The sequence below is a fragment of the Vitis vinifera genome, chromosome 7, assembly GCF_030704535.1.
Source record: "Vitis vinifera cultivar Pinot Noir 40024 chromosome 7, ASM3070453v1".
NCBI classification, from domain to species: domain Eukaryota; kingdom Viridiplantae; phylum Streptophyta; class Magnoliopsida; order Vitales; family Vitaceae; genus Vitis; species Vitis vinifera.
Window position 1 is genome coordinate 12,501,002 of NC_081811.1, and position 26,421 is coordinate 12,527,422.

A 26,421-nucleotide genomic window follows, 5' to 3' on the forward strand; every position below is an offset into this window, starting at 1 on the left:
TTTGTCATCTTCTCTTCGCATTCACTCAAAAATAAATCTGGTTATGGTTTGAGTTATGCCACCAACCATGAAGCACATTGATTTCAACATGAAATGGGTTCCCACATATTGAGTCTTTTGTTTGCTTGTTTGTCATCTTGAACGTACTTTGTTTAGGGTCGCTCATCTCTGTATTTGGTATCTCAAGTTCCCACATATTGAGTCTTTTGTTTGCTTGTTTGTCATCTTGAACGTACTTTGTTTGGGGTCGCTCGTCTCTATATTTGGTATCTCAATCTTTGTCTTTGTTTCTGGGTTACATCTTTGGGGTTTGCTCTGAATGTCTCGTTTATGCTTTGGTATGCCTAAGGAAAGAGGCCGCATGTTTCAATTTACTGCTAAAGATTTGTAAGTCTAGGAGAATTATTTGTATCCTGCAAGGGAGCTGCTACGTATTTGCAGTTTTATTTGGAGCCTAATGATGCAAACTAACCAATGGGTCATCAAGATGTGGGATGTAAGCATATGTTCTAAGCAGTATGCTCGGAGGATCATGAGATGTCTATATGTTCTGCATGTTCATAGTCCAAGCAATCGGTTGGAGTCTGCCTATATTCCCCTAACAAGAGCTAGTCTCTAATCACAATGCTAGTGAAGTAATCCATTGAATACCTTTCAGAAATCTGGTCCCAATGGTTGATTTCAAAGAAAACTTGATGATGATGAAGACCCTATGTTTCATCCAACATAAATCAATTTAGAAATGTCTTTATAACAACCAGAAATTGATTTTGAAACTGAAGCAGTCGTGAGTGGCTTTCTCGAAACGTCGTTCCTAATTCCCAAAAGCATTTCAGATCAGTGTGAGACTTCAGGATGGAAATTAAAGAGAACTTCCCATGACTGCCAGATTCGGTACTTTGTTTTGAATAGAATGGTGTCTCGTGAGTTTTGGTAACATGGCTTTATGATGCATTTCTCATCAATAAATCCTCAGGTTCTATTGAACGAAGTTCAAAGAAATCTCGAGTTCTTGAAGCCTGGTGGGACAAAATTGATTCAGAAAACTTCACAAATCGTTATAGGAATAAGGGAGATTGAATTTAGTTTCATGCCCTGTCTGACCGGTTCTATCGAATGCTTGAGCACTACAAACTTGTGAGAGAATAATTCATTAAGTAGCCTCAATTTAATCCAAGAATTCATGAAGGTTATTTTCCAATGATAGTCTTCTGAATCACCTTGGCTCACAGCATGACCCCTTGCCCAATGAATAGAATGCTAACAGCCTCTGTTACTATTTCTAAACTGGTCCTTTATGTGAAATGACCAACCTAGATTTGAGACCTATTATCAGATTGATTTGGTCATGAAAGACGAAGTGCTGCACTTATTAGATTGGTTGATTGGCACCAGTTTCGGAGCGTTCGTATAAGCTTTAAAGAGCCTATGAAACAGTATGTTGTGGATGGAGACTTGGAGTCAGTTCTTCATGCATGAAACAATGACAGTAGTATAATGCATTAGTGGATTGGATATCAAAACTTGTTCTTGTGTTGTGCTGTGGACCCTCACTCGATCCATCGATCGACACGACTCGCTATTTTAAAGGTGAAAGGGAAAGCTGATTTTCGAGTTTTGAAAAATTTGTCCCAGTGAGGAATGGTTTTGTTTGGAGTCACCACTTACTTTTTATTTTTATTTTTAAATGGGGAAAATTTAAGTAAGAACAAAAACCCCAGCATGACTCCAGTCAGGAAAAAGTGGTTTGCAAAAATTAGATTTTGGGTCAGGGGATCAGGTTACCTATCGGGAAGGTACCTCATGCGAGGTCACCCCTCTAGGCTCGAAACTCGGTCTCTACTAATGAACTGGGTATATGGGAGCATATGGGTCAAAGATCAAACAAACCTTGGGCTAAACAAATGACATGAATCACATAGACCTGCCTAGTATTTATCATGCACATACACTCAACAAGTCAAAATCAGAGTGCATACCTGAGGTCCCCAGCCAAGTGCTGTATAAGAGGTCAGTCAATAAGCTCAAATGCACAACAAATATACATAGCAATCATACACCAAGCATTCGTGTGAATTTCATTATCCAAAGCCGAAGTGCATACTTGTGGTCCCCAGCCATGCGCTGCAAGGAAAAGGTGAGGCAAGTAATACAAGCATACAACATGCACTCTCAATCAAACATCAAATCTCATACCCAAAAGGGAGGGAAGTAGGTCGAAATGAAATAAATGACTTGCTTTCTTTTGCACACATTCCTCTAAATTCCATCAAATCAAACCATGCTCGCTTAACCCACATTCTTCCCATCCATGAAGTGGGCTCACATGAAATCTAACCAAACCAAACTCTAACCCTAAAGGTGGCCCACAAGTGCCTTGGAGCCTAAGGGCTCAAGCCACAACAAAAATGAGGGTCAAAACATGCTAAAATTGGGGCTGCCTAGTAGAACCTGTTGAACCGGTTCCCAACCAGTTCAAAAGATTGATAAAAATTCTGAAAACTTTACCAAAATATTCCTCGAAGAATAAAGAATCCAACAAAAAAATGGCACTCAATTCCAAGCCCAGATGAGGGAGAACCGACCGAAAAAATGCAGTGTTTATAAAACGGGGCTGCCTAGCAGAACCTATTGAATTGGTTCCCAACCAATTCAACCGATTGAGAAAAATTCTGAAACTTTACCAGCAGATTCCTCAAAGAATAAGGAATCCAAAAAAAAAAAAAAAACGACCCTCAATTCCTAGCCTAGATGAGGGAGAACCAGCCGAAACAATGCAACGTGTTCCTTGTAGAAGGCCAAACCTGAGCCACCCAACCTTATTAAAACTAAGGCCACAGAGCTCATTAATCAACCAACAATGCAGCCCCCCTGAACTCAAGAAACCCAGCTGAAAATTTGGCCACACGGACATCCACATGCGGCCACCTAAATCCCCTAAAACTAAACTGAAATTTCATTCACCTGAAGCCTCCCACCTACAGCTACTTAAATCCTATGGAACAAACTGAAATTCCAGCCTCCTATAGCCTATGAATCCAATTAAAATTCAGCCACCTAAAGCCCCCCAATGCAGCTACTGCAATCACCAAGAAGCAAACCGAAGTTTCAACCACATGGAACCTCTACATGCAGCCATAAGACCTGGGGTTTAAGTCCAGATTATTGATGGGTATCCCTAAATTAAAAAAACAAAGAAGGTCATGGAGACCCCTTCTCAATACCAAGCAAGGGAGGTTTCAAGAGAAACCAAGTGGCAGAAATGCCCATACCAACATAGCCACCTGAATCTAGCATCTAAGAAGTTCCTCAATCCAAAGCTACAAGGCCATAAGAATCCTTCCCTTAACAATCAGGAGGTCACAATGACCTACAACCAAAACCAAAACTAATGAAGGCAATGACCCTATTACTCATACATCAAAAGTAGGTCACTCCTCCCCACCATTCTTGATCAGAACCAACCCAAAATGAGACATCCACAACAAACATAAAAAATGAAACCATGCAACAGTTACATATCAAGAGCATCCATAAAGATTACTAGATTGTTTTCCCCTCAAGTAGAAATCTGCTTGGCTTCAAGGCCGCCTTTCCTTCAAGTCCTCACCAATCAAGAGTTACTCCCTTCTCTTTTTGCTCACTTCACGTGCACCCAAAACTTTCTCAAATGCTCAAAACCTTCTCCACACTCTGTTCTTTTCCCCCATTAAACCTTGACAGAGTTTTTTCCCAAAAAAAAAAATGCAAAGGAAAGGCCATTCTCTCTTTCCATTATGGATTTTTATACCAGAACTCTTGCTCTTCCCACTTCCACCTTCGTTTTTTCCTCCTTCAGCTCTAGAAAGTGCCCTCATCAACCTCGAAAACCAACTCCATAAACACTCCTCACAGTCCACGAGGTGAGCTACTCTCTCCACATTTACTCCCTTGATTCACCACCAAGAATCATATGGATTCATGATGGGCTGCAAAGAACCCGAACTAATGCCCAAAATGGACCTAAAATGTTGCCCAAGACCGATCTGGAGCTTATGGGTCCGAACCATGTAGGATTTGGGCTCCAAAATCACCAAAATCAGTGCTCTATACAAGCTGGCCCAACGAACCAGTTAAGCCACTTGAGAAAAAATTTGAAATTTTGACAAAATATTCCTTGAAGAATAAGGAGTCCATAAAAAAATGGTACACGATTCCGAGTTCGGATGAGGGAGATATGATCGAAACAAGCCCAAGTGCTCCGAATTCAGACATGCTCCAATGAACTCTAGATGAACTGAAACTTTGGGGACTGGTCGAGCCTGTTGAGAAACAATTTGATGATAGAATATTTCTTGAAGAACAAGGAGTCCATAAAAAAAACGGTGTGTGATTCTGAGTTCAAATGAGGGAGATATGATCGAAACAAGCCCAAGTGCTCCGTATTCGAACTTGCTCTTATGAACTCCAACTAAATTGAAGCTTTGGGGACTGGTTGAGCCGGTTGAGAAAAAAATTGAAATTTTTACAAAATATTCCTTGAAGAATAAGGAGTCCATAAAAAAAAATGGTACGCGATTCTGAGTTCGGATGAGGGAGATATGACTAAAAACAAGGCGAAGTGCCCCTTATTCGAACCTACTCCTATGAGCTCCAACTGAACTGAAGCTTTGGTGACAGGTCGAGCCAGTTGAGAAAAAAATTGAAATTTTGACAGAATACTCCTTGAAGAACAAGGAGTCCATAAAAAAAAAAAAAAAACGATACGCGATTCTGAGTTTGGATGAGGGAGATATGACTAAAAACAAGGTGGAGTGCCCCGTATTCGAACCTACTCCTATGATCTCCAACTGAACTGAAGTTTTGGGGAGACCTCACTTCCTTCCTTTAGCATGATGTGAACAACTAGGGAATTGGCCATGACGGCACTCCAAAATGATCTACACACTCACACTACATTGGACCGCAGATGAACTTACACAAGGCTTGAAAACTGATCAAGCCTAAAAGGGGGCCATGGCAGTGCCATACGGAAAAAATTGGGTGCATGTGACACCCCTAAGATAAATGCAAGTGTCGAAGGAAAAGATTGAGGGTCTACAGTGCTCAGTGGGTACAAAATTTAATTTACAGGCCAACACATGCGAAAACAAGAAGACTACTTGGTTTGAAGACTAGAAGGTGGTTTCCTGTCAATTGTAGAAAATGTGAGGCATGTCGAGAGGCAGTCGGGTTATGTCATTACTATTATTTTCATGGGTTCCTCATGGATCGGTTCTCGTGACCCATGACAAGGAAACATTGAATCTTGAGAAGCCTTCATCAATAGAATCAGGTCACCAACCTTTTTTTACCTTAACATAGCCGGGCGTGACATGGAAGAAAAGAAGGATGCAGGAGTTAACACTATAGCTCTCATAGAGCCCCATTATTTGAAAGAGTAGCACATGAACTGTCTTCAACTACTTGACTTCAATTGACGGTCCTGATGGTCACGAATTTGTTTTTGACCAATATGTGGTGGGGAGAACCTTTAATACAATGAAAAATGCTCAAGGCCTTTTGAGATAATGGCAAAGAAAATCCAATAGATGGCAACTTGTTACTCAAGTTCTTCGTGGCGATGTTCTTGATCGAGTGGATACATATAGGCAACCTTATCTGATAAACCCTCTCGTTGAGAAGTATATAAATCAGATGATACCATCATCTTTTCTAGAATGCTTCAGATCATCTTTCCAATTCCACTTTCATGCCACTCCCTGCCCATCTTCCCTTTAAGTACAACCACAGACCATCAAACTAAGTCGGAAGTGAGGATTTTCGTTGAAGAACTAAAGGTTTGCACATTAAATTCGAAAGGTACAATAACATGGAATAGAAAATGTTAAATCAAGCTGTCCGGGGCTAGAGTTCTTTGACAACATGCACTATAGCCAGTCATCATGGTTCACCAGTATCTACAATGGTCTCTCAATTTGGTTCTTGATTCACTCTTCACTTTCTGCCACCTGTGTCCTCCTCCATTTACACCTCTCTTATTTTTGTGTGAACTTATATGTCTTAAGTAGGTTTTCAAAATCCTTCTCCCATAAAAAAATTCCCATTTTTCAAAAAACTTTATCCATAGAGACTAAAGCTGCTGCAATAGATTTGTTTCAAATGGTGCAAATAAAGGCTTCCAAACCCAAAAAAAAAAAAGAATATCTTGGAAATCCTAAGTGCAAAAGGAAAAAGCAAATGGAATTTGAAGGACCTTTTAGCCTGCCACTATTGTTTTGATGAAGTCTTTAACAAATTCTATGATATTGATACTTTAACTTGGAAAGGAAATGTGCTTTTAATCATTTGGAGTTTTATTTGTTGTAGAAAGCACTTTGTAGTGACGCCTTACCCTAGTGTAGAGACTAGTACAGGAAGCCATCTAACTTGGTTTCACCTCTCAAGTCCTCCAGAATACCAAGTACATGTGCCTCATTGCTTTGGAACCACGTGCTCAAACTAGAACTTACAAAATAGTTTATGGCTGAATTTGTGGTTGTACTTCTTCTTTCAACCTTTCATTACTTCTGATTTGGCTAGATTTTACTAGGCTCAAGTTGCAACCAAAGGTGATCCGTTCCGATTCTTGGTTTGGCTCACAGGGAAGATTTACCTAGTTTCTGAATAGACCCTTATGAATAATGTTTACATTCCTCACTGTTATTCGTTTTCCACAAGTTTGGCACTGCATGTATACTGGCAGCAATAATGAAGATGATAGTGTTAGCTTTGTGGCAATGGATTTTTCTTCTAAACATGATACAATGGCTTTTATATTAAATGAAGGCAAATTAGAAGAATTAACTTTGTGGTTGTTTGAAGATGTGAAGAAGTAGATAATTACAGGAGCCTGAGTTTTTTCTAGAAGTGTTACTTAGGATAAGAAGTTGTCCCATTTCCAACTATATTCATCAGTAGAAATAATGAAGCATCTGATTACTTGTAAGAATGCACCACTGTTCATAGGCATTCTGAATACGATATGCAGTTGAGTTGATAACTCATCATCTGATAGCACTATTCTCAAAAGTCCTATAAACCAAGCGGCATCAAAGGCAATGTTGACCCAGATGATTAGGCTCATATTCAGAAGGACAAAATTTGATCCAGATTGTACTTCCTCTAGTTTTGCGGCAAATAAGGAAGCCACTTTTGCAAAAAGGACTAGTAATGCACTTTCTCTCAGTATTGATACATTAAAGCCTAAATTTGGTGATGTTCCCAATCATTTTATGGAAATGAGACCTCTTTACTCATGGCAAACCTAACTCTATCAAACATCTCTATCCAGGGATGTGACAGACGTTCAAATGTCACTTTCCTATGGTCTAGAAGCAAATAAAGAAGCTGAATTTTCGGGTTGCACAAGGACCTTTTGGCTCTGATTTTTTCGTTAGGTGCCACTCTTGCCACAATTGGAGATGTCAAGAATGGTTTTGATGCAACCCAAGTTGATCAAAATTATACACACAAACCCAGTGAACATGGACCCTGAAATGAATACGATTAGTTCTTTTCCAATCATGCCTGCAATGCACAAAGGTCTCTTCACACAACCACCAACAATGCATTAGCCGTTGTCCTAATATCTCTTGCATCAGTTAAGACTATGGGAAGAAGCAAGACAACTGAGCTTCTAAAGCATGTCTCAGAGCTCAATGAAGCTATTATTCGTTCAAAGTTGGCTGCTATTGAAATAGAGAAATAAGACTCTGCAATCCTACATGAAAAGAAGCAGAGTTACAGTTAATAACAACAACTTGGGCTCAAACATAGGAATATCTAGAAGAGTTGAGGAAACAAGCGAAGATAGTGCAGTTTCTAGAAAGTGAGCTCCTGGCTAAATTGGTATTCATTGAAACACTCTACAATCTGTCACCATCATCCTCCTGATGCTCCTATTTTATTTTTATGTGAATTTACACTTTTTAAATTAGGTTTTCAAAAACCTTTTCGCTGTACAAATAATCCCAACTTCCAAAAATTCATCCTTAGACTTTTTTCAGGTCTCTAAAATCATTTTTTTAATAAACTTGTTGCCATATTTGATTTAGACATGCATTTTTGTTATTTTCTTTGGTTTTTAATAGTTTTCATGATTTTCTTGATTTTTAATAAGCATGAACAAATTTCATGGTTCCAAATAATGGGACTGATTGAATCCATTCATGCAAAAGCAATTTAGGCTTTAGTGGGGGCCCGACATTCATGATATTCTCTTCGATATTGCTTGTTTGATATTTGATTGATTGTGTTTCCTCGTGAATACATGAAATGATTTTACTCCTATTATTGAGCTAACCATGTTCCTCATTTTAGTGCTCAATTCATTGTTAAGGTACGCTCTCTATCACCCCATTTTCAAAATTCCACAAATATCCATGTCTTTGTGTACTGTGCTCTTGTTTGATGTCATACTTGATTGCTTAAATATACGTTTGATCATTTGGTCATTTTTGATAGAAGAGCATATTGTGTACTATATTTTTAAACTAACCATTGATGTTTTATGATAGCACTTGAGAAACAGTCCAAGTACACACTTTGACTTTCCTTTATGATCATGATTTGACTTTCTGGCTTGGCATATTAATTCTGAAATCACTTAGTCTACCTAGGTATTTTCAACCAATTAATTAATTATCACATTCCCCTCAACTTAGTCATTAGAGACCTCTTTAGGGCTTAGAGGTACCTTCCCAATAGGTAACCTGATCCTCGGACCTAGACTCGGGTTTTTCAAGACCTGCTTTTCCAAAATTAGGGAGTCACTTCTTTAGGGTTTTCTTTCTTGTTTTATTTTCCCTTTAAAATAAAAATAAAATAAGTGGCGACTCCAACTTTTTCAAAACTATTTTTTCACCTAATTAAAACGAGTCTCGTCGATTGATTGAGAACGCACGTGAAAAATATGGGTCCACACTTGTCCATAAAGGATAGTCCATATCCCTTGATTCCATAGGCCACCCCATCTTTAGGATGGTGATGGGCCCAAAATCAAGACGGGCTCGATCTTGGAGGCTATGGGCTTACCTATGGCCTGCTCCCACTTATTTTGGAAGAGAGACTTTAAGATAATTTTGGTAACTATCTTAAAATAAATTATATATCAAGATAATTTTCAAAACTTTTATTTATTACTTGAATTGGGACTCCTATGCCAAATAGAGATATCTTTCATATTCCTTATCCTTGAACTTTCCTTTTCAAATTAAACGGTTTCCTTTTTCTCTCAAGGGGGGGAGAGTCTGGAGGACCAATTTAGATGTCATTCTCCTTCTCTTTGGGAGGAGAGCCTAGAGAACCACCTAACCCAAATAAAGGAAAGTCCCAAAAGGAATTTGAAATTCTAAATGACAACAACTAATTCCTTAAATAAATAATAGTGGAAATAAAACTTATGAATTTTTTTTTAAGAAATTCCAAAATTACAATTTTAATTTATTTTATTTGAAACAATATCTTGGTAAGCTATTTTAATCATGAATTATCTATCATATATTTTTCCAAAAATAATTTATTTCTTTAAATTAGAATCTTGTGCTAAATAGGAAAGATTTTATTTCATAAAAACTTGAAAAAATAAAACTTCTTCCTTAAAATAAAATGATTCTTATAGATCTAAAATCTAAAAAGATTAATTTTGAAAAAAAAAATCTCTAAGAGTTTAATTTTAAAAAGAAAGTAAGTTTTTTATTTCTTTCCAACTTGTCTTTACCTAAAATAAAAATTTCCTAATTCCTAGCATATTTTTTTTTATCCAATTTAATAAATTATCTAAAAAAAGGAAAAAAAATGAAAATTCATTAACTTAAGAACATCAAAATATGTTCTATCTCAAAAAAAAAAAAAAAAAAAAAACATAAAAGACATAAAAGGAAATTAAATAAATAATTCTCATGGCCTTAGGGATCTTGTTGCAAATTTGGTAACTAAAATTTGGATAAAATCCAAATTATCAAAATAGCCCTGCAACCAAACATAGGGTTAGTGAAAAAAGAAAAACCCAATGGGCAAAATAATAATAATAATAATAATTAGCCTAAAAAGAGGCTAAAATATGAGCCCAAACAACCAAAAACAATTTGGCTGGAACTCTATCCTGTAATTGCATGCTCTTTGCGTAGCCTTACTTCAATCAATCATATATCTCTCGCTTCAATTCCAAATTGCAACCTGTTTAAAGCCTTGAATTCTTGACTTTCTAAGCTTCAAAACCATATGTGGTTTACCACAAAAAGCTCATGGTGGATAGCCCCGATTTTGAGTTGAAGTCAGCATCACTGTGCTACTATGCTCTTTGAGTAACCTTGCTTCAATCGACTATAACTTCCTCATTTCAACTCTGAATTGTGATCCGTTTGAAGCCTTGGATTCTTGACTTCTTAAGCTTCAAAACCATATGTGGTTTTTCCCAAAAATATCATGGTAAGTTATCCCGATTTTAACTTAAAGATGATGAAACTGTGTTGCCAAGGATCTCAAATCAAGATTTTCTAAGAATCTTTCTTTTCCCTTAAATCAACATGGGAACTTATGAAAGAAACTTCAAGAAGCCTTATTTTCTCTTCTCTAGCAAGGAAATGTGTGCAAACACTTGGTGATACTTCAGATTGCTTCCATACTCTCCATAGGTTACAAAGAATGATAAAAAAATGATTTTTTTTTATAACAAAATCCTCTACTCCAAAGATTTGGAGTTTACATATCATTCTAAGATAAAAACGAGATTTTTAAAAAAGAACAAAAATCCTATGCCTCTTATGAGGCTTACAACCCATATAAGAAAAGTAAAAACCAATTTAAGTAATTATTACATCCCCAATAAAAAGCAATCACAATTATAACTCTCATATTATAACAAGATCATAATAAAGAACGCACATTAATTATCCCTAGGGCCATAGGATAAACAAAAACCTTGCAAAAACAAGTAAGCACACCCTAGAATGGTTTTAGCACGATTACTAACCTATGGCTTTGATACCAGTTGAAGGAAAAAACTTGGATGTCTTCGTTTTCCAAGTCCGGATCAGGTTAAGAACATACATAACTATCCTAGGCTTTTTCTAAATTCTATGCACAATGGAAAAAAAAAAAATTATACTTTAAAATGATTCAGAAAGTGAAAACGAAAACCATACCTTAGATTTGGATGTTCCCGAATCAAATCCACATGGTGAAGATGAAGATTGAAATCACAAAAGTCTCGTAAACCCAAAGCCTTCCACCTGATGACTCGAATCTTGATCTTGGCACACTTCCGATGGGAAGGAAAAGAGGGTGGAGGCTATGACACTCTATCTGTATGGATGGTGGAAGACAAAAGCTGTGGAAACCCTAACCCTTAAGGGGTATTTGTTGGGTTCCTAAGTGGGCTTAAGTGACTTGAGCCCACATGGGCTTGGGTAAATTAATCTAGCCTAAAATGGGTTCTAATTAATTAATTAACCTAATAGGGCCTACTAATTAATCAATTAGCCCAATCTAGAGACTTTGTTCACATACCCCTATCCAACTTTGTGTAATTACCAAAATGCCTTTATGCATAAAAGTAAACCTAGAGCCAATCCAATCCTCATAACCCATGCCAACAAGGTATATGAGCTCAGAGCGAGGGCCATTAAGACCTTTAGGAATATTAGATTCCTTAGAATCCAATTCTAAAGTTGATTCAATATCCCACTATAGAGAATTAGCTGAACTCCAGTATCCTATATAAATAACAACGAGACACCAAGTGCTCAGGTTCATAACTTGCTATCCATTGTGTTCAGTCTCCCATGAACTGGTATCCATAGTCTAACAAGGTGAAAGCTATCAGCCTTTCAAGACTACCTCTATCATCCTTAAGTTACAGATCCTCCTATTGTGTGTTCAATTGACATATTTTAGCTCTCAAAGAGCTTATGTCAAGTTACACTTAAGGAATTACTATGACCATAGTTTCCATGAACACACCTCCTTAGGATCACCCAAGGGGACACACTATCTCAATCCCAAGAGATATCATAGTGCCTTTATTGAGAATACCTATTGCTACCAGTTTCTATCAACAATGACCCAATCCTCAGGGAATATGTGATCAACTTATGATCTCACTTGTAGGTCAAAGTCACTGCTAACTTCAACACAAGCTTAATATTCTCTTAAGGTTGAGAGACAATACAATGAAGCAACTTAGTGGAGTCGTGACTACTTGATAGCCTTAAGTCATAACTCACCATAGGTCCTACCCAATGTGCAACCATACACACTAGTGTACTCACCATGGGAAACCCATCCCAATAGCTAAGACCAACCATCCCTCCAATTAGGAGGTGGTGCACTAAAACCTCTAATGGGTTGCCTAAGCCCATGAACCGACCGTGAACAAATCATCTATTTTCAAGGAACCCATGACTTAGATCTTCTATGCAACTCCTAATGCACCTAAGTCACGTATAATGCAAAAGATGCAGGCAAAAATACTTATAAAGTATAATACATGGAATAAGGATAGATAAAAGTGAAACTGTAACATCATTAAATAAATAATGAATTCTAAATTTATTACATAAGGTCATGCTTTTAAGGGCTCTATCATAACATTTTTCGTCATAAATCGCACCTTGTCCAATTGTTCATGATAGTATAATATCTTTTTCGGTGTGGGTTGCACTTGTACGAGATGTCACGTCGTTTTTTTTTCTGGTATTCATCATAAACCACACCCTTTTTGATCGATCACAACAATTCAGTATCATTTTCGGCATAGAACAACGATCGGTCAAGTTATTGTCCTATATTTTTTTCGTTATAAATTGCACCCTACTCGATTGTTCACGATAGTTTAGTATCATTTTCGATGTAGACCACACCTGTATGATCGCTCATGTAATTGTCCTCTATCATTTTTGTCATATATGACACACTACTCGATCAATCACGAAAGTTTTGTTTCATTTTCGATGTAGACCGTACCTATACAATCGAACATGTTAATGTCTCTTGTCTTTTTCTTCATAAATTGTACCATGCCCGATTGTTTACGATAGTACAATATTGTTTTCGACATAAACCACATATGTACGATTAGTAATGTCGTTATCCTTTATTGTTTTCATCTAAACCGCACCTTGCTTGATTGGTCTCGATAGTTTAATTTTGTTTTCGGCATAAATCGCACCTATACAAGCAATCAGGTCATTGTCCTATCTGGTTTTCGTCATAGACTGCACTCAGCCAGATCATTTACGACTTTTAAGTATCATTTTCGGTGTAAACCGCACCTATGCGATCGATCATGTTGTTGTTTGGTTTAGTTTTCATCAAAGATTGCACTCAGTCGTATTATTCATGACAGTTTAGTATCATTTTTGGCGTAGACCACACCTGTTCAATCAATCATCGCATTGTCATGTGTTGTCTTCGTCATAGACCACACCTTGCCCAATCAGTCTCGACGGTTCGGTTTTGTTTTTGACATAGATTACACCTATATGATCGATCATGTCATTGTCCTCTATTGTTTTCGTCATAGACTACACCTTGCCCAACTGGTCTCGATAATTTAGTTTCATTTTCGACACAGACCGTACCTCTATGATAGGTCACATCATTGCATTGTTTGGTTTTCATAACAAACCGCACATGGTTCTATCATTCACGATAGTTCAGTTTTGTTTTCAGCACATATCGCACCTATACAATCGGTCACGTCATTGTCTTGTGTCTTTTTCATCATAAATCGCATCTTGCCTGATTGTTCACAATAGTTTAGTATCATTTTCGACGTAGATCACACATGTATGATAGTCACGTCACTGTCTTGTGTCATTTTCATCGTACACTGCACTTTGCTTGATCGGTCTTGACATTTTAGTTTTTCTTATGATGTAGATTGTACATGTATGATTAGTCATTTTGGTGTTCGATTTGGTTTTATTGCACCTAGTTGGATCATTCACGATAGTTCAGTATCATTTTTGTTAGCCCAAGGGTTCTCCTAATTGGGTTTTGATGATAAAAAACCATGGTTAAGTGACTAATTGGTTTAATAGTTAAGAATCTTAGACATAACTCAAAAATTCATCAAATGACCAAATGGATACAAGATCAAGACTTTTGGAAGACTTGTGATGATAGGAAACGAATGTAATATGAATGCATGAGTGCACTTAGGATTTTCATACCGTTTCATGCAACTTAGAAAACTCGGTTTATCCTTTAAAACTTCGATTTCATTAAAACCTGAGTTTTAACAAATGTACCTTAGGTAAAATGTTTTAAAATTGGCATAATAATTCACCTAAAGACCTTGCCTAAGTGTTAGAAAAGAAATGAATTGAAAAAGATAGGTTTTCGGGGCCAAAAGGTTCAACCGGTCGAGGCTATGGCCAACCGACTCAACCGGTTAGGGAATCGGTCGACCGGTTGGGGAATCGGTCGACTGGTTGCCCTTGTTCAGTTGAGGTCCGGTCGAGAGATGCCTAAAATCTTCTCTCTTTCCCAGTAGCCTTCTTTTCCCGGTCGAGGTTCATCTCTTCCCGGTCGAGGCAACGGTTACCTATCAAGCATTAAATGCTCCAATGGCTAGTGAACCGATCGACCCCTAGCTCGATCGGTCGAAGTTACCTTTTGCTGTTTTTGGCTCCCGACCTTAGAAACCTATAAATTGAGAGATTCACTTCATTTATTGAAGAAATAAAACTTGTAATCAATTGTCTACCTACCTATTCTTGACCAAAAAGCTCTCATTTCTTTCTTAGTGCATTAAATCATCACTTGCATATCCTTTAGTGCACTCTTGCGTATCATCCTAGATTTGTCTTGTATTTTAAGCTATCCTTAAGCTAGGTTGAGAGATTCATTATTAAGAAAGCTGAGTGTTAAAGCCTTTAAGAGGTTTGAATCTTGAAGAGATTGTGTAAGAGCCCATTGGAGTCGGAATCCAAGTGTAAGAAGATTGGAAGCTTGGTTGAAGCTTCAAGTTAGTGGAACCCTCACTTGGTTAGGAGATTGAGGAGAGTGGACGTAGGCAAGGAAGTGTCGAACCACTATAAAACCCAAGTTTGAATTTTTTAACTCTATCTCTTTATTTTTGTTTATATTGTGCTTGAACTTGTCGTGTTTAAAAAGATTTTAAAAAACCCAATTCACCCCCCCTTTTGGGTGTTTTTAAAAAAAAATTAAGCATAACCTTTATTTTCTCAATTGGTATCAGAGCTAGACCTCTTGTTTTAAAGACTTAATCATCTAAGAGGAAATTGCTATTCCATCAAGCTCATCTGAAACTGAAATTTTTTTCAAAACATAAAGCTCCATTCTTTACGGGAACTGACTATCCCTATTGGAAAACTAGAATGACTTGGTACTTACAATCAATTGATTTAGATGTATGGGACGTCATTGAAGATGACCCAACTTTTTCCACTAAACTAGTTGATGGAGTTTTGGTTCCAAAACCTAAGCAAGAATGGAATGAGCTTGTTAGAAGAAACTTTCAATTAAATGTTAAAGCTATTTTTACTTTGCAATGTGCTATGGATAGAAATGAATATGATAGAATATGTCAATGCAAATCTGCTAAAGAAATTTGGAGGTGCTTGAAATAACTCATGAAGGAACAAATCAAGTGAAAGAGTCAAAAATTAATTTACTTGTTCATAACTATGAATTTTTTTCAATGAAAGAAAATGAGACTATTGTTGAGATGATTACTAGGTTCACTGACATTGTCAATGGTCTTGAAGCTTTGGGGAAAACCTACAAGGAATTCGAGAAGGTGATGAAGATATTGAGGTCTCTCCCATCAAAGTGGCATACTAAGTTCACCGCAATTCAAGAAGCAAAAGACTTGACTAAGCTACCTATGGAAGAGCTCATAGGGTCATCGATGACATATGAGATTAACTTGACAAAGAAGCTACAAGAGGGTGAAGACAAAAAGAAGAAGAGCGTAGCTCTCAAAGCTACAACCAAGGAAGAAGAAGATGTTGAAGAAGAAAAACCAAGTGAGGAAGATGATAATTTAGCCCTCATCATGAGAAAGCTTAACAAATACATGAGGAGTGAAAGGTTTAGAGGAAGAAAATTCACCTCTAGAAGAGACCCTTCTAAAAAGGAATCCTCATCTCATGGTGACAAGGAGAAATGGGAAGAGAAAAGAGATGTGGTGTGTTTCAAATGCAAAAATCTGGGACACATCAAATATGATTGTCCTCTCTACAAAAGTGAAGCCAAGAGAAGAATGAAAAAGGCAATGATGGCCACTTGGAGTGAAGTGAAGAATCCTTCGAAGAAGAAAAGGAGAAAGAAGTGGCAAACATGTGCTTCATGGCAATAAATGATCTTGATGAGGTAAACTCTAACTTTAGTGATGAAGATATGCACGATGTTTTTGAAGAATTATATGAGGATTTTGAAAAACTTAGTTTGAAAAATAATTCTCATAAAAAGAAAATTCAAGAACTTGAAAAAGAACTTGAAGAAGTGAAAGAAAAACTTTCAATTTTTGAAATATCTAAAACTCATCTTGAAAAAGAAAATGAGATTTTGAAAAGGAAAAATGAATGGTTGACTTTTTTTCTTTCAATTTTCTCTTGTGGACAAAAATCTTTTGAAATGATCTTAGCTAGCCAAAAATGTGTTTTTGACAAACAAGGGCTAGGATTCAAATCTTCAAAAAATCAAAAGTATTTTAAAAACTACTTTGTAAGAGAATCCGCAAGTGCAAGTCCTTCCACTTGCAACTTTTGTGGAAGAGGAGGGCACATTAGTAGTACATGTCCCTTAAGAAATGGTTCTCAAAAGAATTCAAATGCTAAAGCTAAAAAGGTTTGGGTTGAGAAATCCAAGGTCACTAACCCTCAAGGACCCAAAAAGATATGGGTACCTAAATCAACTTAAATTTTATTTTGTAGGGTTCAAAGAAGGATAAGTGGTTCTTGGATAGTGGATACTCAAGACACATGACCGGGGATGAATCCAAGTTTGCTTTCCTTACAAAGAGAAAGGGAGGATACGTTACCTTTGGAGACAATGCAAAAGGAAGGATCATTGGTCAAGGCAACATTAGTAATGGCACATCCTCTCTTATTGAAAGTGTTTTATTAGTGGATGGTTTAAAACATAATCTTTTGAGCATAAGTCAACTTTGTGACAAAGGTTTTAAAGTGATTTTTGATGCATCTCATTGCATCATCAAAGATATTCAAAATGATAAAACCATCTTCATGGGCCATAGATGTGATAATATTTATGCTATAAATATTTCAAAATATGATTGATTCATGTGATTCCCAATTGGTGTCTCAACTGATTCATGTCCAGTTGGTGTTCCTTGATTGAGGGAGTAATCAACAAAATTTATAACCTATATCACCATGCATTAGGATAGCTTTAGCTAAAATAGCATAGTGGCTCTAGGATCGTTCACTGGGAAGGGTTTTAACCTCACAACTGATACCAATTCAAAGTTAAATTGGTGCTTTTTCATTTCAAGGTTAGCTTAAGAAAAAACATAAACTTTGGTTGAAAAAGGTTTTGTTTTAAGCTAACTAAAAAGAAAGTAATGAAAATTACTTATGAAGAAAAGCATTCCTTGGAGTTTTAGGTTCACAGGGGAGGCTCCTCATGCAAAAATAGAGCTCCGGTCACTTGGTTCATTTCCTCGCATTAGAGAATTAACATATAGTCAAATCTCTAATCGGTGTTGTATAGATGTTTCCCTTTAATGGATTTCAGCACTAATTCCCTCTCACTGATGCAATTTGCAATGGCTCATGCCTCTCACCTAGCGTTTGCCATTCAAGGTGATCATTAACCTTGGACTTCCCTTCTCAAGCTCGTAAAAGATAACTAGTGGATGTCTCCTTGGAGTCCAAAAGCTTACCAAGTGTTGGCAATTCTAGAAAATCCTAACTTCAAGTCACCTCCCAAAAGCTCGCAAGAGGTAAACTAGTATCTCCATGGACGGAGATCACTTGCCTTACCAAGTGTTGGCTCAGGTGAATTGAAGGTGTTTTTAAGTTAACTAAAAACATAGAAATCATTAATGGGTCACACTTTCTCTTCATTAATGGCTGAAACAATAAAACTACCAATTCTTGCATTTGGGACCTTTCCCGGCAACCTTAGCTCCAAGGAACTAAAAGCCTAGCCACTCATTCTCTGAGGAAACATCCTTAGAGCTTGTTTGGCTAGTAAGAAAAATTAAATAAATATATACAATCAAAACGAGTAGGTAAGGCAGAGCAAAGACTCTGAATTTTACTTCCTTAAAAAACTATACAAAGTTGTCTGTGTACAAGCTTTTCGACCTGCTTTTCATGGAAACTTACAAGCATTAAATATGGGGTTATTTACCCTTTATTCTTGCTTAAAGACTAAGGAATCCTATGGTAGGTGGATTACAAGGAGAATTTGGGGATTTAGACATCAAATATCTAAAGCAAAATATCTTAAAAAATTTCGATCGCAAATATCGGGAAGCTTCAGGAGAATTTCTCAGTCGTGCAAGAGGGCTGCGAAATTTCGCAGCATGAAGGACACCATTTCGCAGCCCTGCGAAATTTGCCTTCAACTTGGAGTGATCAGCTTCCAATGGCTATAACTCCTTCATTTCAACTCCGAATCATGTACCTTTTGAAGCATTGGATTGCTAACTTCTTGAGATTCGAAACAACATATAGTATGCATAAATTGAGCTCCAGAAAGTGCTCCAAAAGTGACTGACAGTGACTGTCCTCAGGTATGTTTCATGGTAGATTTCTCTTTGCTTCCCCTCCTTGCATTCCGGATTTGCTTCTGGCAAAGGACTTCAAAGCTTCAAAGCTTTGGTTCTTCATGTTTCTGAGCTTTCCATTGCTTTGCCATGGATTCCAAATAACTCTCCCCAATCCCGGATTGCTTTGGTGATCAAATTACTAACAAAAACACCAAAACTTACACAAAGTGATTAGAAATGATTGCAAAGGTCCTTAATATGTTAATTGGGTTAAAAGGTGATAACTACTACTCAAAAGTGTTTAAAAGAGTTAATTACAAGCTATCAAATAACACTTTTTGAGTAGTAGTCACTCCCCCCAACCGACATATTGCTAGTCCCTTAGCAATAAAGGAGAGAAAAAAATACTAAAAAGTAATATACTTTACAAGATCATGCTGATCACTTCCAAAAAATTTTAAGTGGCATGATGATCAAACTCTCGCATGGAACATTAAAGAAATATAAACTCAAATTTCAACAAGAGTTATCAAATACTTTGCTAAACACAATTCAATAAGAGAATGTATTATGCAAATTGAAGCTTTAAAATCATTTCCACTTCCAAAGGACCAAACCTTACTCTTCCACAAAAATCTAAGTGTTAGTTGATAGTTTCCGAATATAGTATGCTAAACTAATCTCTCCCCCTAACCTAGTTCTTTTCAACACTTAGCAAACTGACCAAATTCAATAGGCTAAGAACGCACCCTTTTGTTTCACCATTTTTTTCATTGTAGGAGTACAAGGCTTAAAGGTATTCTTTTCTAAATTGTCCATGTAACGGGGGTCCATCGATGACTCCCAACCAATTAAGGTTTAGGGCATCAAGCTTTAAGGATCTTTCAACCACTAACTCCTCGAATTTTACCCCAGACTTTTGAGAATGAATTTTAATACCCAAGCACCTACAGTATGTTAAACTCCACCTATTCACCCTTGTAACGAGCATTGAGGTCGGTGACTCCCAACCAATGAAGGCTTAGGGCACCAGGTTTTAAATATTTTCACCATATACCCCTCAGACCTTGCTTAGGTTTCGAGGTAAGTAAACAATTTTTTTTTATATCTTTTTTTTTTCAAAGACTCATTGGCCTTTTATAAGGTGTCCCAAGGTACCAAGCCTAAATTTCCTAAGTCAAGAGGGAAATAGTTTCTCATCTTATAATCGGAATCTAATGTGCACAGGGTGTGAATAGCTTAAAGTGGAAGAACTAAGCTTGAATTAAATAAAAGTTTCAGCAATTCATCAACTTTAGTAAGCATAATACAAACTCTAAGTCAAGTGAAAAACAACAATTCAATTTCTCCCATTTCAATTTGAAAATTTTTCCTTAGAAACCATGGAGATTAGAATAAAAAACTTTAAAAAATTTTAAAATTAAACAAAAATCAACTAAATTACCAAAATAACTTAGCATAAATAACAAAAAAAACTTCCTTCCTCAACTCTTCCCCCAACCAAGCTGAACATTGTCCTCGATGTGGCATAAGCGATTGAGATTATAGGGAGGAAGTGGTACCTCCTGAGTGATATCAATTTCAAATATTGATTGGAGAAACCATATGTTTCAAAAAGAATAAAAGATGTGAGTAGAGGAAATGAGAATAAAATAATGCTAAGAGTGATAAAAAAGTGATAGATTTGTATTACTTTAATTCATGTGAGTACAAAATGAAAAACAAGCAATACAAGTAATCCCAATATATAAAATCAAAAGCATGGGATTTCATAAAGGAAGTACATAAAGGAAATACATAATCGAAATAGATATAAAAGAAACTATCAAAATGATTAAATGGTGGGTGGATGATGCTGTGGAGATGATGGTTCAGCTGCCTTTGCCTCTCCCGTAGGAGGCTTCTCAGGAGGCATAGGCTGATCAACGAAAGGAGGGGCCTGTGATGGCTCTAGTGGGCTGGGAATGGCATGCTCAGGAGTTGATATAATGCCAAGATGATGCTGAATCTGCCTCGGGATGGCAGTGTGCTGGGCCTGAGTGGCAACAATCTGCTCCTGATGAGCACGAAGGGCTGTGATCTGCTGAGTGAGGATACTCTGAGAAGTGGCCAATGCCTGGAAAGTGTGGCATAGGCCTCTATACTCGATAATGGGTATAGCTATCCTTGGCTCAGCTGAAGGAGATGGCTTTGATGTAGGTGGAGTAACAGGGGGAGGCTGTGGTGTGGCCTGAGGAGCAGAGGGTGGAACCTCTGGTGTAGGCTCACTAGAGGCCACTGCAGGGGCAGGTGGTTGAGTGTCAGCAGGTATGTCGACTGGCTCCTCTAGCTGCTTTGGATGCTCTGGTCCAGCTGGTGCTCCCTAGTCTGCACCACCATAAGCTGTCATACTGGTTCATTTGTCGAGAGTGAAAATCTCTCGACAAATACGTCTACGCTCATACTGAGGCTCTGTTGGGTATCCCATGTGCTCCAATATTTGGCATAATAGTTTGGGGAAGAGGAGTAGAATGGCATCCGCTCGGAGCAGCTTCTTTCGATGCACCTTCTCTTCAAAGTATAGAAGAACAACCATAATGAGATGGTGAGGGCCAAAGAAGTATCCCTCAGAGATCCTATACAATGCCTTCAACAACACTCCTCTCCTTTGCACCCAATGCTGAAGTGGGAAAATGTTATGGTGGAGGAGTGCATCAATGAAGAACATGTTGGGGGGAAGCTCCTTCCTTAGGATGTAATGGCGCGAGGATGCCCCTCTGGATAGAGTATGAACAATGTCGCTTTATGAAGGGTGAGTCCAGGCTTGAAAATCCTCTGGACGTGCTGGCTCAAAGGGGATATGGAGTGCCTCTGCTATATGTCGAGCTCCTAAAATACCATGTCGTCCATCTATGGTAAAATGGATGATTGTAGGATCATAGACTTGGTTTGTGGTTATGGACTGATAGAAGTCCAATGCCACACGGGGATAGAAAAAATCCCTGGGAGTCAGCAAATGCTCCATATGATACCTCTATAGCAGATGAAAGGACTTCCTGAGCTCAGGCTGAATTCTGAAGGGGGTTATATCGAAATAGAGCTCGGAATGGAATGGCCTTGCTCTGCAATCCAGTTTTCCTTCAATTGGTGGCTGTGTCACCATGGGGCGTCTGATAGCTACCTTAGGAGTCATGCCTGAGGGAATTTGAGATTCTTTTGCTGGTGTCTGAGATGGCTGAGGCTTTTTGGCAGGTGGTGGAGACTTTTTGGCGGGCGGTGGAGATGACATAGGCTCTGAAGATGACTCTGTCAGGTTAATTGGCTCAGAGACCTTTGCTTTCTTCTTTGGAGGACTGGTACTTGATTTTTGGCCTTTGGAAGAGCTCGCACCGGCGATGGTAAGTGATCTCCTTGTATTATAGCACCTGGCCGAAGGACTGGTAGGTGCGTCCTTGATCGGAGGTGAGACGAGGCGAGGCCGCGGCAGCTCAGAGGTGGAATCTTGGACTGGCACGTCTCTTGGGATTCTCAGGCGAGTTGATGGGGACGAAGACTTTGCTCCTCGTGTTCTGGCCATGGTGGTGTCGGCGAAAATGGCCGGAGATGCGCGTGGCTTGCTCAGGCGGAGGAGGCAGATGGGAGGGTGCTTTGGCTTGGCTCCTCTTGGCACCTTTTTGAAGTTCAAATGACGGTTTAAAATAGGAAAAATGGAATTTATACCGTTTAAAAGGGACACCAAGGGTCACTGTTCCTTTTCGCAGCAGATGGGACTTTTCGCAGCGAGGAGACGTGGATTTCGCAGCGGTTAGGCGCTATCGCAGCGAGGGGAATTTTGACATTGATTTCGCAGCCCATTTCGCAGCTACGAAATGGGCGTACGGCGCTGCGAAGTGGCACTCGTGTGCCAAAGGGTGGTTTCGCAGTTGCGAAACACCCTTCGAAATGGTGCCTCGGCTGCGAAACGGTGGATCTCAAGGTGTGGAAAGTTCGCAGCCATTTCGCAGCTGCGAAACGGGTGTACTTGGCTGCGAAATGGCACTCGTGTGCCAAGGGGCCTCTTCACAGCTGTGAAAATTTTTGCAGAGGGCGCTAGGTGGCTGCGAAATGGTTTCGTAGCGAAAATCGATTTTCGTAGTGAGGAGAGGGATTTTCACAGCGGCTCCTGAGGGCTGCGATTTTTTTTTGCAGCGAGAGGCGATTTTTGCAGCGACCCACTTTAGGCTGCGAAATTTCGCAACCCAAGCTTTCTCCTTGTTTTTGAGCTCTTTTCGATTCCTAGCTTCCTTCTTTCAATTTCCTTGCAATTACTCTTGATTTTGATCATTTAAAAAGATTAAGTTACATACAATTAACACAATTTAAGACCAAAATTAAAATCAAAACAATTTACAAAGCTTATAAATTAACATATTTAAACAAAAGTATGGGCTTTGGTGAAACCAAGTCCATCTAACCCTTCTTTGATCAGGCTTTTTGTGGCTCAAGGAGGTTGATTTCCTCATTTTCTTGCTTGAATTGGTCAATGAATGGCTTGAGACGATGACCATTGACCTTAAAGATGTCTATGGCATTGGAATTCAGTAATTCCACCACTCCATTAAGATGCACTTGGTGAATAATGAAAGGACCTATCCACCTTGACTTGAGCTTCCCAGGAAAGATATGGAGCCTTGAGTCATAGAGTAAGACTCTTTGTCCTTTCCGAAATTCTTTATTGGAGATTAGTTGATCATGTCACCTCTTCATCCTCTATTTTGCAACTTTGGAATTGATGTAAGCATCATTTCTTAATTCCTCCATCTCATTAAGGTCTAAGCACCTCTTTGCCCCAGCTCTGATCAAGTCCATGTTCAACTTCTTGATTGCCCACCAAGCCTTATATTCAACTTCCACAGGGAGATGACATGCTTTGCCATAGACTAGACGATAGGGAGACACGCCAAGAATAGTCTTATAAGCTGTTCTATATGCCCATAATGAATCATGAAGCTTAATAGACCAATCTTTTCTGCTTGTAATCACCACTTTCATCAATATGTTCTTGATTTCCCTGTTTGCTAGCTCCACTTGCTCGGAAGTTTGAGGGTGATAAGGTGTAGCTACCTTATGCTTCACTCCATACTTGGCTAATAGGGTTTCAAAAGGTTTGTTGCAAAAATAAGTACCTCCATCATTGATTATGGCCTTGTTGGGCACCCCAAATCTTGAGAAGATGTTCTCCTTAAGAAATTTGAGAACCACCCTGTGATCATTGTGTTTACAGGGGATTGCCTCAACCCATTTAGAAACATACTCCACCCCCACCAATATATAAGAATTACCAAAAGACATTGGGAAAGGTCCCATGAAGTCAATACCCCAAACATCAAAAAGATCAACTATAAGGATGGGGTTCATGGGCATTTGATTTCTTTTTGTAAGCTTCCCGAGTCTTTGACATCTATCACAACTCCTACACATGATGTGGGAATCTTTGAAAAGTGATGGCCAAGTAAACCTTGATTGCAACACCTTCATGGTTGTTTTCTGAGAGGCAAAGTGGCCTCCACATGCATTCTCATGGCAATGGATGAGGATCCCTTGTTGCTCTTCTTCAGGAACACACTTCCTTATGATCTGATCTGCACAATACTTGAAAAGAAAGGGCTCTTCCCAATAATAAGCATGAATCTTTGCAAAGAAGTGCTTCATGTCTTGTGCTTTCCACTCACTTGGAACTTCACCAGTAACCAAATAGTTAGCAATATGAGCATACCAAGGAGCTTTCTCTAGCAACATGAGTGATTCCTTAGGAAAGTCATCATTAATAGGTAAGACATGGGAATTGTGTGCTATAGCCAACCTTGAAAGGTGGTCAGCTACCACATTCTCCACTCCTTTCTTGTCTCTGATTTGGAGATCGAACTCTTGTAACAAAAGAATCCATCTAATCAACCTTGCTTTTGCATCTTGCTTTGTCAATAAATACTTCAAGGCTGAATGGTCAGTGAAAACAATGATGAAAGACCCTACCAAATAAGCACGAAACTTGTTTAAGGCAAACACCACAGCTAACAATTTTTTCTCTGTAGTTGTGTAGTTCCTTTGAGCTTCGTTCAATGTTTTGCTTGCATAGTAGATCACATAGGGCTTCCCATCTTCTCTTTGGCCAACTACTGCTCCTATAGCAAAGTCACTGGCATCACACATTACTTCAAAGGGTAGTTGCCAGTTAGAAGCCCTCACTATTGGAGCAGTTGTCAAAAAATTTCTTCAATTGATCAAAACTCTTTTGACATCTTTCATCCCATATAAACTGATTACTACCAAAAAGTGCTATTTTGTAGACCTAATTATAATGGTTTTAAGCACCTTTGAGTAGTAATCATATTCATTTAACCCAATTAATTCATTAAGGTCCTTAGTAATTGGTTTTAACCATTTTGTGGCAAGTTTACATGTTTTTATCAGCTTATGAATCAATTCAAGCATGCCAAATGATGGAGGAGCTACTTGGACAAGTTATGGAAAAGCTTTTGGAAGCTCAAATTCATGAAGAACCAAGCTTTGGAGCTTCATAGCCCTTTGCCAAAGTCGTTCAAAGTATGCAAGGAAAGAACAATGGAGAAGAGGAAAATAGAGGACAGCAGCTGCAGTATTATTTCGCATGTTTGGAGCACTTCCCGAAGTCCATTTTTTACATACTATATACCATTTCAAAGCTCTGGAAGTCAAGAATCCAACGCTTCAAACCGTGCACGATTTGGAGTTGAAATGAGGAAGATATGGCCTTTGGAAGCCAACTGCTCCAGGTTATGCGAAAATTTCGCATAACACCTTCAAAATTCGCATAACCCATGCGTGTTGCGAATTTTCCTCTGCTTTTTCCGACTCCACTTTAGATATTGTCACGACCCAAATTCCGGGCGACCCAAAATTTGACCTGTGACCCCAGGTCAAAGGTTTGACCCTAAGGGTTCCTCCTATTCCATGTTGGCAATCAACCAAAACACTCTGGATTTTTTTTTTTTTATACATCTCACTAGAATTCTCATAAATTACAATATCCCAAAACTACTCAAAACAACAAGATTAAATAAATATTCATTATAGTCCAAAATAAAAGTTCACAATTAAAAACTTAATCAAATAAAGCTTCATAGCAAATCCATGAGTCATAATTGCTAAAACAAATCCCCAAAATCCAAAAAGGAACACAATAACAAATAAATGTCACGCTCCACTAGGCCTCTCCAGGAGCATCCTGAAGTCCTCCATGTCCCACCTGTGGATCCTCAGGAGAGATGTCTGCATCTAAAAAGGTGTAACAAGGAAGGGGTGAGCATTTCCACATTGCTCAGTAGGGTGCCTAACACCCAAGGGGTTAAAGGGATTACTAAGTTCAAAGAATACGAAAAGAACACTTCAACACCACAGGAACAATTCAACAGTGTCAACCAAACCACATAGTTTAATATATATAATTTTATACCCAATTTCACAATATTCAACAATTACATGAATGCACATGAACGTGTGACACACAGTCATACAATGCACTATTGTTCTCGGGCTTTCACCGAAGGATACGCGTCCGCACCCAAATACACTCCCCATTCGGAGTCTTCCCGAGGTAAACTTTTGGGTCTTTCACCCTAGGGATCTCTCTCCCTTCTTAATTCGCCTCACACGGGCTTCCACTTCTCATCTCTATTTCATTTTTTTCCATTTCA

At 38.4% G+C, this 26,421-nt stretch overlaps 1 protein-coding gene across 1 annotated transcript; it reads right to left on the minus strand.

The window, feature by feature from the left end:
- Window positions 1-20,564: 20,564 nt before the first annotated feature.
- LOC132254009 (uncharacterized) lies at window positions 20,565-21,619 on the minus strand. Its single transcript, XM_059737698.1, has 2 exons — window positions 21,608-21,619; window positions 20,565-21,092 (listed from the first exon to the last, which is right to left on the minus strand). The coding sequence occupies exons 1-2, from the start codon at window positions 21,617-21,619 to the stop codon at window positions 20,565-20,567; spliced, it is 540 nt and encodes a 179-aa protein (XP_059593681.1).
- Window positions 21,620-26,421: the final 4,802 nt, after the last annotated feature.